The sequence below is a fragment of the Sphaeramia orbicularis genome, chromosome 1 (assembly GCF_902148855.1).
Source record: "Sphaeramia orbicularis chromosome 1, fSphaOr1.1, whole genome shotgun sequence".
Taxonomy (NCBI): domain Eukaryota; kingdom Metazoa; phylum Chordata; class Actinopteri; order Kurtiformes; family Apogonidae; genus Sphaeramia; species Sphaeramia orbicularis.
Window position 1 is genome coordinate 31413433 of NC_043957.1, and position 16490 is coordinate 31429922.

Below are 16490 nucleotides of genomic sequence, written 5' to 3' on the forward strand. Positions count from 1 at the left end.
AGGCAAGGCAAGGCAGGTTTATTTATAAAGCACATTTCATGTACAAGACAATTCAAAGTGCTTTACATAAAACATTAAAACCATTACAGCATAGAAGCAATAAAAAGTATAGGCGTGAGAAAAACAAACAAACAAACAAACAAAAATCAGATAAATAGATAAAACAGATAAAACAGATAAAAACTTTTAGCTTAAAAGGAACAACGCAGATCTGAACTGATGAATAAAAACTCTATTCAAATGCAGCTGAGAACAGGTGGGTCTTTCTAGTCACTCCATTTAAAATACTCACCAAGTTTTATATCATTAAATTATCACAAAATATCTTGGAGTTGAAAATCCAGGTCACAGAAAAGAAAAGAAAAGAAAGAAAAGAAAAGAAAACGATTACTTTGTTACTTATTCATTGTGATGCATAAATAGACTTTTACTGATATTTAGACATTATTTTATTTTGTGATAAAAAGTGAATAATTCTCCAGGTTCAACAATAGCATTTTTGCTTAGAAAAGGAGTTTGTTTCTATTAACGCATTGCCAGTCTGTGTCTGTCTTGTGTATTGAAACATATCAAAATGTGGAGAACCCATCTGTAGAAGAGCTCAGAACAGTAACTGTGATCTTATCTTCAACTGCAAATTGGCTACAATTAAATAGTTTTTAACTGAATTCCCTTCTCCTCAAACCTACTTAGAATAAAGGGAGGAATAAAGCAAAACAGGATTAAAACTGTTGATCATGAGCAGGAAAGACAAATGCACCTTCCCCTTAGTGTTTTTGCTGCCCTCTACCGATGACCTGTTTCATTTGCTTCTGCAGTTTCAACATCAAAACAAATGCAATCCCCAACTTCCCCAAACTGAGTTAAATTACAACATCTTTCCATATGACCACAATGTTTATTTTGTTACACAATCACTGCAATTAACAAAGGAACTTTTACTGGTTCCGTGCCACGAAAATGTGTTTTACTGCTGGAAAAATCCAACTAATTTTTGTGTAAAACACATCAGGGTCATCACACCTTAGAGCTGAAAGTCCACTCCATGAAAGAAACAACTCTCACTTATTTACAGAAGATCCATGAAATTGGAGAAGCCATCTTTACAGTCAATAAGTTCAAAACAATAGCCTTGATATGATATTAAACAACTCACTACAAGTAGGTGGTACTTATTTACTTCAATTATCTTTTTCTGAAATTCACTGAGCTCCAAAAACATGTCCCAGTTTTTGGCAAAATCTTCTTACTTTATTTTATTTGTGTGGAAGTTCTGAGAGTATTTTCAGGTTATTTGTGATAAGATAAACAACAGCATCCTTGGTTAAAGTAAAGTAAAGTAAAGAAAAGAAAAGAAAAGAAAAGAAAAGAAAAGAAAAGAAAAGAAAAGAAAAGAAAAGAAAAAAAGAAAAGAAAAGAAAAGAAAAAAGATCTAAGCTATAATATACTTCCAATCTTTAACAGAAGCTCCTTAGAGAAGCAATCTTTACAGTCAACATGTTCAAAGCAATAACCATGATACAATATTCAACAAGCAAACATCACAAGATGGCACATAGTTTTATGTACATTTCTTTTCCATAAATCCACACAGCTCCATCGGTTCTCCTCAGTCCTTGCCAACCTCTCTTCATTTTAAATTAATTTAATCTGTGATATGCATGGTAATTACAACTAATTTCCCAGGTTATATGTAGAAAATACACAGATAACAGCAGCAGCGAAAATCAATGCCACTCCAAAGAACTACAAAAGAAAAGACAAGACAAGAAAAGAAAAGAAAAGAAAAGAAAAGAAAAGAAAAGAAGAGAAAAGAAAAGAAAAGAAAGGAAAAGAAAAGAAAAGAAAAGAAAAGAAAAGAAAAGAAAAGAAAAGAAAAGAAAAGAAAAGAAAAGAAAAGACAATTTTACAACATAATATCAATCTACTTGCCCTTATCCCTGGAACTGGAGAGGCAGGCTTTACAGTCAACAGGTTCAAAACAATGACTGTAATCTAATATTCAGCACAATATGATGGATAGACTTACTTAAATCTCTCTTCCCTAAGTCGAGGAGTTCCCTCCACACTTCACATTCCTTGGCCAACTATAGATCCTCACCTTGAAATAGGTTTATCCAGACTAAATCATAGAAAGGAGGTGGCTGCTCAGACAGAACAGGAGGTGCTGTTTTGTGGCGTTTCTTTGTTTTGTTCCTGTTCTCTGTTTTGTTCTGGTTATATGGCACGCATTATGTCCCCATGTACAGGTATGGCATAGATTCAAATGGCAGTACATAGTAAATATATTGGGAAATTTACAAATTTTACAAATAATGGGGATATGGTGAGAAGATATGTAAAAGATAGTCTGCATTACTTCAATCAGACACCAGTTAAAACTAAAGCATTTAAGGTAGTGTGGAAAAACAACCATTAGTCTTCAAAGACCATCTACTGATCTAAAATGTTTAAGAATGAATAGAATCAATACATATAATTAATTGAAGTAAAATACAGCTTCTCACTTTTTCATCAGATATAACTCATCTGGATGTTCAAAGGCTCCACAGTACATGTGGAAAACACTGTTATGTTCTGCAACAATAATTCACCAGTAAAATCAATGTAGTTTAATAAAAGACAGTGGTTGTACATGATTTGTTTTAATGTTTGGTTAATGACATATTTTGCTGAAAATTTCATTTTTTCTTCAGTTTTGTTTGTTTTGATATGATACCTTTGAATGAACATCTACATGATCAGTAAATTAAATTTAGGAAAATACCTGATTTTCACTGCTTGACCCATAATGGCCCAGTGTTACGTTTGTGGCGGTTCCAAAATGTTTTTTTTTTTTCCTTATTTAACTTTTCTTAAGTGATTTAACACCATTTATTATCATTTTATCCTATATATTTTGCATTTTTTTCCAGTAAAAATTGCATATTTTCCTGTATTTAATTTACTGATCTTGTAAATGTTCAAAAAATCTCATATTGAAGTTGAGGGTTATCATATTAGAAATAAAGAAAACTGAAGAAAAAGTGACTTTTTCAGCAAAGCTATCAATAACTCAATATAAACCAAGTGTTTCCATCCACTGTCATTGATCAAAATCCATTGGTTTTACTGGTGAATCAATGTTGCAGAATATGATAGTGTTTCCACAGCAAACATAGAGCCTCTGAACGTCCAAATGGGTCATATTTTTTGACCATGAAAAGATGACAAACTGCATTTTACACCAATTATTTCAACATGTTGACAGGATTAGTGGTTCAGATGTTAGTAAACGTTTTAGATCAGTAGATGCTTTTGGTCAGTGGTGCATGTTTGGGTCTTTATGCGTTCATGCAAAATGAAGAGAATAGTATTATAATAAATGGTGATAAATCGATTAGGAAAGATTAAACAGAAACATTCATTTAGAAGTTGCCACAAAACTAGTCTTAAAATTATCAGCATTTATTTTATTATATACAATAAATACACATTTTACTGCCCGCTACAACCACTATGATTTTAACTGATAAAGCAGAGTTAATGGATGATTTATCAATTGTAATAAAACCACTGATTGCAGAGAAGTTAAAGATAAATGTGTTGGGAGATGGTTCAAAGGTAAACAGGAAGGAAGTCTTCAATAACTTTATTGTACAATTTTAACAAACAACTTAGTAACTGCGCCACACTGAAAAATATATGAATATTATACCAATATTATTACGGAGCAACATCTGATCATAAATCGTAATTATGAAAAGGGTGAAAAGTATTGAAAATAACTAAATAATCTAAGACAATAGACTATAGGCACAAAAAAGTAGAAAATAAAAGTATTCATAAATTTGACTGTTTAACACATAAATAAAACTTTCAGAAACGCAGTAATTACCTCCGCCAAGGAGGTTATGTTTTTGCCAGGGTTTGTTTGTTTGTCTGTTTGTTTGTTTGTTTGTTTGTCTGTCTGTTAGTGTGCAACATAACTCAAAAAGTTATGGACAGATTTTGATGAAATTTTCAGGGTTTGTTGGAAGTGGGATAAGGAAGAAATGATTAAATTTTGGTGGTGATCGGGGGTGGGGGGGCCCACGGGGGGGGCCACTGATCAGCCTTCGTGGAGGTCTGCGCTCTCCGAGTGCTTCTAGTATTAGGGATTATTTTCTTTACTGAATATATGAATGTCTTCTTTAAGGATGTGAAGTTTATAATGTATTCAGTTTTGGATTTAGAGCAGGGATGTCAAACTCATTTTAGTCCAGGGGCCACATTAAGTCAAATTTGATCTGAAGTGGGCTGAACCAGTAAAATAATAACATAATAATATATAAATAATGTCAACTCCAAACTTTCTTCTATGTTTTAGAGCAAAAAAAAGTAAAGTTATGTGATGAAAATGTTTACATCTACCAACTATCCCTTAAAACAATGTGAATAACATGAACAAACTGAAATTTCTTAAGAAAACTAAGTGCAATTTTAAGAATATTATGTCTCAGTTTATCATTTAAACATGTAAATTGCAACTTACAGATGACAGTGGATCAACAAATACACAAAACATTTAATAACAGGCAGAATATTGTTAAAATTACACTCCAGACATTTCAAAATGTTTATATTTGTTAGGTTATTCGTGTTTTTGTGAAATGTTAATTTGTGTAGTGTAAATACAGTAAAATGACATGAAAATTTTTACATTTACAAAGAGAAAAATTTGGAGTTGTGAGTATTTATGGATTATTATGATAGTATTTTACTGATTCGACCCACTTGAGATTAAATTGGTCTGTATGCGGAACCTGAACTAAAATGATTCATATCTTCAGTGTAATTTTTTTTGCATCTCACAAATTCATCCCAGGGGCCAGACTGGACCCTTTGGTGGGTCGAATTTGGCCCCCGGGCCGCATGTTTGACACCTGTGATTTAGAGAGAGTTTGGCTCAGGTTTATCATAGCGTAACCCTGAAATATTGTTTGTCTCACCGGGGCTGTGGGTAAGGCGGGTTACAGTGGTGCTCTGGGTGTTGATATGTTTTGCTGTCTTCCGTGCTAATAATCACCAAACGGCAGGACAGTTTCAGCCAGCTTTAGTGTCAGCAGCTCACCATGACATACACTGCTCGAGCTCCACCATGGACATAACTCTCGTGTCACGCCAAAACAGGTCGTACCATAAACAATAGGCAGGAACCAAAATATTTAGAAAGGCAAGAAGAAACATATATATATATATATATATATATATATATATATATATATATATATATATATATATATATATATATATATATATATATATGTATATATATATATGTATATATATATATATATATATATATATATATATATATGTTATTTTATTTTATTTTTCCCCAACATTGAGTATGTAAACTATGCCAGAAAAATGTACAAAACAGGTCGTACCATAAACAATAGGCAGGAACCAAAATATTAAGAAAGGCAAGAAGAAACATAATAAAAGAATATAAAATATCAATTGAGTAAATAATTAATGAAATGATATGTAAATTACAACATAAACAAATGTCAAAATAATAAACAAAAATTAATGATTTGGAAATAAAAATAATATTCAAATTAAATGTTACAATAGTTTAATCTTAGAATACAGGGGGAATTCTTTTTTTAAACCAATGTAATTTCCGGGAACTGACTGGAAGGTAAGAGTTTCAGACAGTTTGTCACACTGCGTGGATGTAACCAGGTATCTTTCCACTCACCTTTCACCTAGACTAGACTAAACAGAATTCCCCCTGTATTCTAAGATTAATCTTAGAAGAATATAAAAAAAAGATTAATCTTAGAATACAGGGGGAATTCTGTTTAGTCTAGTCTAGGTGAAAGGTGAGTGGAAAGATACCTGGTTACATCCACGCAGTGTGACAAACTGTCTGAAACTCTTACTTTCCAGTCAGTTCCCGGAAATTACATTGGTTTAATAACAGTGTACCTGTAGATAAAAGAGAGAGAGAGAGAGAGAGAGAGAGAGAGAGAGAGAGAGAGAGAGAGAGAGAGAGAGAGAGAGAGAGAGAGCATTTCGCAACCCCTCATACTTTTCCCTGGGACACAGTGCATTTCTTGACAGTGACGGGGCCAGACCAGTCAGGACGAGCCTTTAATTGGACTGTGATGAAATAAAAAAGGAAAAGAAAAAAAAAATGCGTAACACTTTAATTTGACAGCAGACAACACGTGCATATCCTACTATAAAACCTCAACACCCTGGATTTCCTCCTAAACTCTTGCGCGTCCCGGACCAGCTCAGAGGACGCTTCCAAGTTTCTGATGCCAACAACTTTTCTCCTCCGAGCCTCCATCCGCAGCCAGTCGTCATGTTGGATAAATTCGGCCCCCAGAGCGCAGGGATGCCCATCTCCAGCGCCGATCTGCAGCTCAAACTGACGGATAACAGAGGGGGTGTGGGGATGGAGAACAGCTCCGGGAAGAAGCTCCTAGAGACCACCGGACCTGCTTTATCCAAAAGAAAACTCCTGGTGGGCTTGGACCTCCTGTGCCTCTTCCTTGGTAAATATCCAGTTACTCTACATGTAACTAGTGGATGGTATTCTGTGACATAAAACTCCAGACTGTAACTCAGTGTCATCCTGTTGTTGTATATAATGCATCATTTCTCTGAAGTCTTCCCTGTTGATATAATGACACAAATTAGACCATAAACTTCCTGACAGTTGACTATGAATGCATTTATACATCTAATAAATCAGCCTATTCTTCATTTGCACACAACAGCTGAAATTCTCAGCAAACTTTCTATTCCTTCCTCTTTATTTAAATCTAGCCAGGGTTAACTTTAAGCATGTTTGAGGTGTGTTCTGCTTTGTTTCTATCACTGTTATCTACAGTTTTATCTGCAAATGTGCTCAGTAGATAGTCTTACATGCTGATTTAGCCAAATGTCTGCTGGAAATTTGTTTGAAAGCATTTGCTCAATCAGCCTGTTAAAGTGTGTTATACTTTGTTTCCAACTCTTTGAGTTTTGTCAGTGAACACAGTCAACAGATGCTTAGTCAAATATACTTAATACTTTTCTCTGAATGCATTCATACATTTGATAAATCAGCCTATTCTTTATTTTCACACTATTGCTTAAATATTCTACTAATTTCATAGTCCTGTCTCTTTAGGGTCAACGTTACCAATGGTGAGGTGTGTGCTGTTTTCACCATTCCAGTTTTGTTAACAAATGCACCCAGTGTGTAGACTTACATGCTTATTCAGTCTAATTTTTGCCACAAATTTATTAACAAAACTGTTTTATGAGTGCATTTATACTTTTGATAAATCAGCCTATTCTTCATTGTGGACAGTACAGCAGAAATACACTACAACCTTTGTATTCCTTCCTCTTTATGCATATCTAGTGAAGTTTAACTTTAACCGTGTGTTTCTGCTTAGTTTGCAAGACTTTAAGTTTTATCAGCTAAGGCAGTCAGAAGATACAAGGTTAGAAAGAAAGAAAGAAAGAAAGAAAGAAAGAAAGAAAGAAAGAAAGAAAGAAAGAAAGTTCCCTCCCCATCTACATGAATCTCCACTTTTCTTTTTCCACCCATGCGCGCTCCCGATCTTTCCGTGCCAGCTGGGTTGTGCATTGCCCAGGGAATTCTATAGTTTCCATGGCAACCTCCAGTTCTCAGGGTAGAGTCGGACTAGAGGGAATTGTATTTGGTATAAATAAATAAATGCATGATCCATGCACAATATGTGTGTGTGTGTGTGTGTGTGTGTGTGTGCGTGTGCGTGTGCACACGCGCGCGTGTGTGTGTAGATATATGTTCAAGCCCCATAACTGTAATTGCTGACCTTCCGTCCTGTGGTCCCTATATGTGACAGGGGGGCGGTTATGTAAGGATGGCTAATTGGAAAAAGCTGCATGGAGAGGTATTTTGGATTAACAACAGATTGGACATGTGCAGAGGGAAGGGAGCGCTGCAAGAACTCTAGCTCTCTCAGTTTGTGTCTGTGTTTGTCTGTATCTACTGTGTGTGTGCAGGCATGCAAGACAGAGAGAGAGAGAGAGAGGTGGGGGGATACAGAGACAGTGTGAGGCTGGTTCTGGCTCTGGTCGACTGCAGCATTCGTTCTTTGTTTTGTTGGGAAGAGTTGAACTGAAGTCACAAACAACCCCCCTTTTCTCTCCTCATCAACAGTGCACACACACACACACACACACACACACACACACTGATACAAACGCACACATACAGACACACACATACACACTCATGCGCAGTTCAATCTGGGTCTCTGTTGAGCTGCTTCACTCTTCTCTTTCCAGTCTCAATGGATTCAGCTTGTATTCAGCCAGGAAATAGGAGTCCTCTACTGTTGCTTCTGTGGGTTTCTTTGGTCCCAGTGGAGCTGTGTTGTGACCCTCACATTCTTTATGGTTTTTAACTCGATAGGTTCTCCAGAGAAAAAGTCAGGGTTCCCACCCTTATGTTGTTGTAAAACTGATCCACTTCGACCTTTGTCTGATTTTCTTACTTCACTTATGTCATCTTACTGTCAGTTTTTTTACAGCCTTGAATAGTTTGGTATTTAAAACTCCAGATTTGCAGTTGATTTAACTCATGTTGGTGAGTATTTCAGAGGCGTGAAAAGATAAAGGCATCATTTCTGTCCTTGTGAGTGTCATTACTTTTTGGTCCAGACTGAAAAAATGTGTGCAGTGCTAATTGTCAATCAACATCAAAAAGTGGTGTCAGCTGGCATGCATGTGTTTCAGTCCCATTAAAATATGGACTCCCATCATTAATTCTTCATACATAGCACATGCTGTAGATCAAATAAAAGTACTACTAAACCTTCCAGAATGTTTGTGTCTTTGAAATAGATATGACTTACACCAGTGTTTTTCAACCTTGGGGTTGGGACCCCACGTGCGGTCACCTGGAATTCAAATGGGGTCACCTGAAATTTCTAGCAATTGATAAAAAAATAAAAAAAATAAAAAAAAAACTTATTAAAAAAAAATATATGGTGAATTGAGAAAGACAATCCCAGTACATAAAAGACATGACAAACTGTGAAGCTGAAACTGAAGCACTGTGGTACTGTTTATCTTTCAAATGTTCATTGTGGTCGGTTTCAGATGCTGCAGCTCTTTCATAATTCATAGTTTGAGTTCTTGTTTGTTCAGTATTAATTGTCAGCCTTGTAAATCCAAGCTGGACTGACTGTACATATCCTGACCAAGGAAAATAAAATTCTCACTTTGTGCAGTAATCTACACCTGACTTTTCTGTCTCTGTCCATAATAATATACATTATATAGACTAAACGTCGTCTAAAATTAATGTTTATTTGCAACATAGTATAGCAAACTATCACATGATTAAAAACAAATAAATTGTAGCAAAAAAAGTCTTTGTTTTGAATGTCTGGGGTCGCCAGAAATTTGTGATGTTAAAATGGGGTCATGAGCCAAAAAAGGTTGGGAACCACTGACTTACACAAAACGTTAAGAATCAGCTACAACATTTTTGTAAGAGGCGATCTTACATCCCTCCTGTTTTTAGTCAAACGAATCTGACAAGACATAATGAAACAGCTGCTGTTCTTGGAGGCTGAAACAATCTCTGAAATGTAGCCAGAAATTTTATTCATGTTCACCTTCAACCTCTGCTGTACGAGACTAGGATTCAGATTCATGTAGGTTTGCACTTTGTGTGTGTATGTGTGTATGTGTGTGTGTAGGTGTGTGTGTGTGTGTGTGTATCCCTACATGCACAAATTGTATGTTACACAAAACTAAAGCTACAGTTAAAAAGATGAGTTTAAGCACACAAAAACATCTGCTTTATTACAGCATCAGGAGAATAAATGTAATCTGTTACTTCCATCCCCTCCTGCATGTATGAATCATATTGAATATCACATGGATTAAAGCTGACTCTTCTATTTTTTCTTCCATCCATCATTTCTACTCTCTCACTTGGGATTGTTACGGTATCAAATCATACCTTTCTTCATCTTTCCCGTGCAGCTTCCATCCCTTTCTTTGCGTGTGAGCTGAAGGCAGTAAGTCCATACAAAAGGGGCTTCATGTGCGGGGACCCCAGCATTACATACCCCTACCTGCACAGAGAGGCCATACCAGACGAACTACTCATCGCTGGCGGCATCATCATCACCGGCCTCACAGTGAGTAAAGCCGACTCATCATCATCATCATCATCATCATTGTTGCTGTCATAGCAGTTTTTATTCATTTTTACACCGTGTCCCAGCTTGTGCAGAATATGACATGCCAGTTATGTCTTAACCTCTAGATCGCCCTTGGGGAGTGTTACCGTGTGCGTTTCCAAGGCGTCAGCTCCAAGGCCTTTGTGAGGAACCTGTATGTGTCCTGTCTGTACAAGGAGCTGGGCTGTTTTCTGTTTGGCTGCTGCGTTGGTCAGTCACTCACCAACATGGCCAAGCTGAGCGTGGGCCGGCTCCGACCCCACTTCCTGTCTGTGTGTGGCGTCACGTATGCGTCACTCAACTGCACGCCTGGAACTTATGTTGCGACAGTGAGCTGCCGCCAACCTGACCACCGTTTAGAAGAGGAAGCCAGGTGTGTGCGTGCGCTTGTGTGTCTTTTTACATACTGGGTTCAAAGGTGGAGGAAGTAGAAGTAGTAGTAGTGCAGTAAGGAAAATACTCCATGATGAGTAAAATTTTAAATGTAAAATGTATGGGCAGCCAGTGGAGTGAGGCTAAAATAGGGGAAATGTGCTTGTGTTTATGTGTGCCGGTTAAAAAACGCACAACAGCATTTTACTCCAATACTCAAGTAAAAGTAATAACAGTAAATAACAATAAAAGACATGCTGGGGAAGCCAAAAACCAAAGTGGTTTATCGTGGGCCTCCCCAAAGACTTGAGATAAAAAAAGTATTTACAGTGTCTAATATGATATACAATCATAAATAAACAAAATTAATTAAAAGAAGGAAATAAGTATTATCAGCAAAATGTACTTGAAATTATTAACAATATTGGTGGTTATTATGCAGAAATACATCAAATTATACTCAAACACAGCTATATTTATACAACCCCAATTCCAAGAATGTTGGGATGTTGTGTAAAATGTAAATAAAACAGAATGCAATTATTAGCTTATTTTTATCATATTTTTTCTATGTTCTTTTGTGAATAAAATGTGGGTTTATGAGATTTGCAAATCATTGCATTCTTTATTTACATTTTACACAGTGTTTTATTCAGCTTTGTAGCTTTTATCTACATTTAACTATTTTTCATGGTAGTACTGATTACTTTTTCTTTTTTGTATTATTTTGCACTTCAGATTGGATGCTAAACTTTATTTCATTTACACTTAATATATTAGTCTACTATATTATTCTGTTTTTGATACTAATGATAACAGGTATATTTAGCAATCAGTTAAATGTTGGATTTCATCAATGTGGAGCTAATTTAACCTATGTATAATACTAGGAAGATTAGTTGTATAGCATTGAAGTGTAACTTTTATGTAATGTTTTGTAACAAGTAATAAATATAGTGCATTAAATAGGAAAATAACCACCTCTGAATTAAAGTAGAGTAGAAGTATGAAGCAGTATAAAATGGAAATATACAAGTGTGAGGATGTTAAATGTTGTAGATGAAAATTGAAAAAATGTGCTTTGTTACTTCCCACTGCTGAATGTGCTATTGTTTAGTGTTATTATTCTAATAACTTTTCATTCTTTTTTAGGAAGTCCTTCTTCTCGGGCCACGCTTCTTTCGCGATGTACACAATGCTCTATTTAGCGGTGAGTATATTACTTTCCATTGCTCTTTTTCCCACTCTCACAATGACTGCCAAACACAATTTACTGTCCCTCCAATATCCAATTACACCTCTCTATAAAAAATACGAGTGAATGAATCACGGAGCCATCATCAGCGCAATAAACAGTGAAAAGAGGGACGATGAAAGTGGGGGAGAGAAAAGAAAGAGAGGGACTGAAAGGAGAAATGGGACGAACAGAGACACCTTTGTTCTGCTGTGGGAGGAGTGTGACTTCGCCTCACTGCTCTCTTCTATTATTCTAGTTTGTGTGTATTTAGACTCCTGCATATATTTAAATCTGTGTATAAAGCCCTGTATGCCTGTGTACGTACAATTATTTATGCCCCTGTGACATTTCTGCCATTTTATGCATTGACTGATTAGTTCATTATATAAAAATGACCTCAAAGTGATACCCTGGATAATATGGAATATACTGTATGTACTGCATACTTTAATAATGCAATGGAAAACTGAATTCAAATCTGAAAAATTTAAAATATTTAGTGTTGGATTATAAACCTCTTCCTAAGGTATGTTTCTGTTGATTTTGATTAAATAGAATATGACAATTTTATTTTCTTAAATGGATTACCTTCTAAAATGTTATACTTATCAATGCAAGTGTGCATGAAAACTTTGAAAAGGAACGTCTCACTCAGTATTTAAAGTGTAAGATTTTCACATTTAAAGGCTCATATTATATAGTATTTTGTTTACTTATATGTACTTGCAACTATTTTGCAAGAAACTAAAAGGTTCCAGACAGTACCATTTGGATTGAAATTATTATATATGGTCAGACTGTGGCAAGTATTTCAGAAATCTAGACGTAGAACATCTAAGACTATTTAAGGCAATTCATGACGGCTAAAATTAAGTAAAAACAAACTCTGAAGTCTTTTTATGAGTATATATTCCAGTGTAAAATTATATTATAACATTTGTCATTATAGTTTTATAGTCCGACCCTGAAAACTGTCAAACATCTGCATTTATTGTGTCCCAATAGTTGTGTCTATACTGTGTAGCTCTTGTATAGACATTATCATTATTGGTATTATTTCATTGGAATGAAATGATATAACATGAAAATTTAGAATGAGTTAAATTTTAATATATTTTCTGTTACTACATCTTTTGTTAAAGGTGGGGTATGAGGTCTTAGAAAAACTGTTTGAGCAAGTTGCATTTTGAAAATACTCAATTCAAAAGTCCAAACCCCTTTCTTCAGACATCCCCCCGGAGTCACGCCTCCAGAGTACTGGCACACGCAATGCTTGTTCTCAAGGGTTCACCAGTGCTGCTCCGGCTTTGGCGGCCCTGATGCATGCATACCTCATTCAGTCTCCTCCAACACCTCCGCTCTTACGGAACAGCCCCAGTTTATACCTATCTGACTAACCTTACATTTCCTAGTGATTTATGTTGGTGACAAAACATAGCTTATATAGCTAATATAGCCAAGCTCTGGCTCTGACTTCATTTCCTGAACAAGTGCTCCAACCCTCTGATAACGCACGATTCATGCACGAAGAGGGATATTCACAGAGGGGGGAGGGGGTGGGACAAATGGCAGTTGAGTTTGATAGACATATCGCTGTTCAATCATTTCGATTGGGGACTTAAAATGATTGGATGGTGTTTTTTCAGTCCTGTCCATCCCACAGGTGACTACATTTTTTTATTTTTGTGTTAGAGCATTTAATTAATTGGTTGTAATTGGGGTGTGAAGGGGATTTTAAGCAATATAGTAAAAAAATCTCCAGGAAAACATCTCACCTTTAATGTTTTCATGGAGAAATTACATTACATTTCTGGGTTAGGGTTAGAGTCCAGCCAGTGTGCTATTATCCCTCTAGATTAAACTTCATGTTTGTTTGTGTGATGTAGTTTTATCTGCAGGCGCGGTTAACATGGCGCGGTGCTCGGCTGCTGAGGCCTGCATTACAGTTCTTCCTGGTCCTGCTGGCAGTCTACACAGGACTGACCCGCATCTCAGACTACAGGCACCACCCATCCGACGTTCTCACCGGCTACATACAGGGAGGCCTCACTGCTTATTGGGTGGTAAGTATGTCTGCTTGTTTTTTTGTTCTGTTTTATATTGGAGTGTGTCTGCAATGGCAACATCTGTTAAAGTCTAAAGAACGGTGTGTGTTTGTGTGTTTCTTAGGCGTTCCACATATCGTCAATGTTTAAAACCTCCAGTCCAGACCTCTCTCCCACTGAAACCCTGGATAGCCCCTTGTCACCCCACCATACTGTGTGCTAAACCTCACCTCCACCAACTCCTGCATGTGCCAGCTGCCACCTGGCCTGAACAGAGACACGCAATCTGAAGAATGTGAGACTATTTCCTGTGAAGTCAAACCACATACCTCAATATTCAGACAAAGTACGAGAAACAGAAAATGGGAGCATAGAGCTCTTATGATACTGTATGTGGCTCGAAAAAGAAAACCTATGAACTAAAGAATGATGAAAGATGATATGAAGGGTGCTGCTCAGCTTGAGGATTGTGTAAGACATGTATTGTGCACTCGACCTGTTGTCCTTTTGACTGGCCTTTGCTTCACATGCATCACTTACCTGTGAGATAGAGACTCCTCCTTACATTCAACCACTACCACACTATGTGCCACTTGCAAATATATACATATTTTGTACAAATCAAACAATACTGTAAAAGCACTTTTTCCATGTTAGTATTATTAATCATCACTACATTATTTGGTAGTAGAATGTAATATATTTTATACAAACATGTATATCTTGTAGTGTTTTTTTTGCATAAACTCAGTGAATGTAATGGTGTTGAAGGAAAGCACAATGTAACAAAACAGCTCAGTTATTGTCAATGAGTTGTATCAGTAGATGAGATTGAATGTGTGTCCCTCTGTACGCAGTGTTGTCTTAACTCAGATAAACTATGTATAAACTTACACGTAGTTTATTGATGAATGACTGACTAGAGCATCTATGCAGAAAATTTAATTCATGTTTGAACACTAGACATGTTATAATTCCATGTATGTTACTAAGCTACTTACTTGTCCAAGAGCACATGTCATTAAATGAAAAGATGTTGTTTTTTTTTTTTAAATAATTGCCTTGTTTCTTCTTCTGTGTACTCATTTCACAGACATTCTACTGGGTTTTATATTAAAAAGATGAATGTCATGCATCCTGAGGCAAAAAAAGACTTGCAAACTGATAGTTGCAGTGTTACACTTACTAGCTGTCAACACATATAATTAGCACACAATCAAATTATAGTTTCAAAGTGGAGACTGTGTTGATGAAAAGCTGCTTAAAAGCACCTTATAGAAGCAATAATCACCTGCGGATGTGTAACCATCAATAACAGCCTTCACTTCATCCTCAGTACTTTTATCGAAGGTTCACATGAACTCTGCAGAATTTTCTACAAGGACAAGGTGCTTCACTAGGATTTATCACTGCTCATTTAACATTTTCATGCTTATTATTCTTTGGATGAATGAAGTCCACACAACTTCACTTGAACTCCCGATCATTTACTAACTCAATTCTTATCAATTCAATAAATGTGTGGACCCTCTGTTTCCTATTTTACATATTCTGACCTTTTTTAAAATTACATGAACGTGTTCCTTCTGTGATTTGTGAAAAAGCTGATGCCGATAGAGCTCGCCATAGTCTAAAACAAAATGACCTTTCTCACGATAACATTGTGTTTTTTTCTCGATGCTCTGTCTTATTCAGCGTATTTATACATTGCAGGGTGAGCAAATGGGAAAAATATCGTAACAGAAGACTAGAATTATTGTGTTTTAATACAAACAATTGTACATGGGTCATAATCAAGAGGTTTGCATTGTGTAAATACTGCCTGATACGTGACTGTTGTCATTGTAAAACACCTAAAATTTCTGTTTAGTAAAGAGGATTTAAAGTTAAGGAAACATGAGTAGCTGCAAAGATGATAGAATCAACCATTCCGTAGACTGATTGTGTTGGGGAATTAATTAAAATGTGAAAGGTTCCCAAACTTTTTACTGACTCTTCACTCTCTTTAACTGTAAAAAACATTGCTCAGAAATAGTGATGGACAAACCTTTGTCTATTTAATTTAAGATGGAAAAAGTATTCAGATCTGGTTCAGTAAAAGTAGAAATACCAGTGTGGAAATAATGTAGATAATGTAGAAGTACAGAACAATGTTAAAACATTAAAAGTAAGAGTCAAGCAGGATGGCTGTTGCAGATGGGGTTACTCTGTAATTATATATTACTCCATGGGTTCTAGATGTGGTAGTTTGTATGCTGTTGTGTATTCATGCATGCTGTACTGCATTTGTCCAGCAGTCACCACCAAAGCATTCTGGGTATAGCAACGTGATTGTTAGACTATTGTATTCCAAAATTAATATCTCCCAAAATGTTGGTCCTATCAACTTGTCGTTTTCACTAGTCTGTTCCTTGACCAAATATACATAGTATGACAAACCCAGCAGTCAGTTCTTCATGGATTTTGTGTGATACCCAAGACACACATACACGCATGCACACAGAGGCCACTTGGCTTTTACATTATAGATACTGCTGTGTTTATCACCAATACATTTGAGATCAGTGTAATGTATTTTGTCAATGCAATTTTATATACTTTGTAAACCACTAAGTAGATTAG

The 16490-nt window shown here is 36.0% G+C and overlaps 1 protein-coding gene across 2 annotated transcripts; it reads left to right on the forward strand.

The window, feature by feature from the left end:
- Positions 1-6076: 6076 nt before the first annotated feature.
- LOC115428101 (phospholipid phosphatase 3-like) lies at positions 6077-14922 on the forward strand. 2 transcript variants are annotated; one of them, XM_030146945.1, is made up of 7 exons: positions 6077-6380; positions 6483-6533; positions 10015-10172; positions 10301-10587; positions 11739-11796; positions 13710-13886; positions 13993-14922. In XM_030146945.1, exons 1-7 carry the CDS (start codon positions 6341-6343, stop codon positions 14089-14091), a joined length of 870 nt encoding a protein of 289 aa, XP_030002805.1. In that variant the 5' UTR covers positions 6077-6340; the 3' UTR covers positions 14092-14922. The 2 variants fall into 2 exon arrangements, with proteins under 2 accessions (XP_030002805.1, XP_030002796.1); XM_030146936.1 differs by having other exon boundaries at positions 6077-6533.
- Positions 14923-16490: the final 1568 nt, after the last annotated feature.

What these genes read in the sequence shown, in the direction of transcription:
- LOC115428101 (XM_030146936.1), top strand. Translation starts at nt 6,341, where the DNA reads ATGTTGGATAAATTCGGCCCCCAGAGCGCAGGGATGCCCATCTCCAGC. An exon ending in TCATCATCACCGGCCTCACA is followed by an intron (nt 10,173 to 10,300) that starts GTGAGTAAAGCC and finishes CTTAACCTCTAG; the next exon opens with ATCGCCCTTGGGGAGTGTTA. An exon ending in GCCTCACTGCTTATTGGGTG is followed by an intron (nt 13,887 to 13,992) that starts GTAAGTATGTCT and finishes TGTGTTTCTTAG; the next exon opens with GCGTTCCACATATCGTCAAT.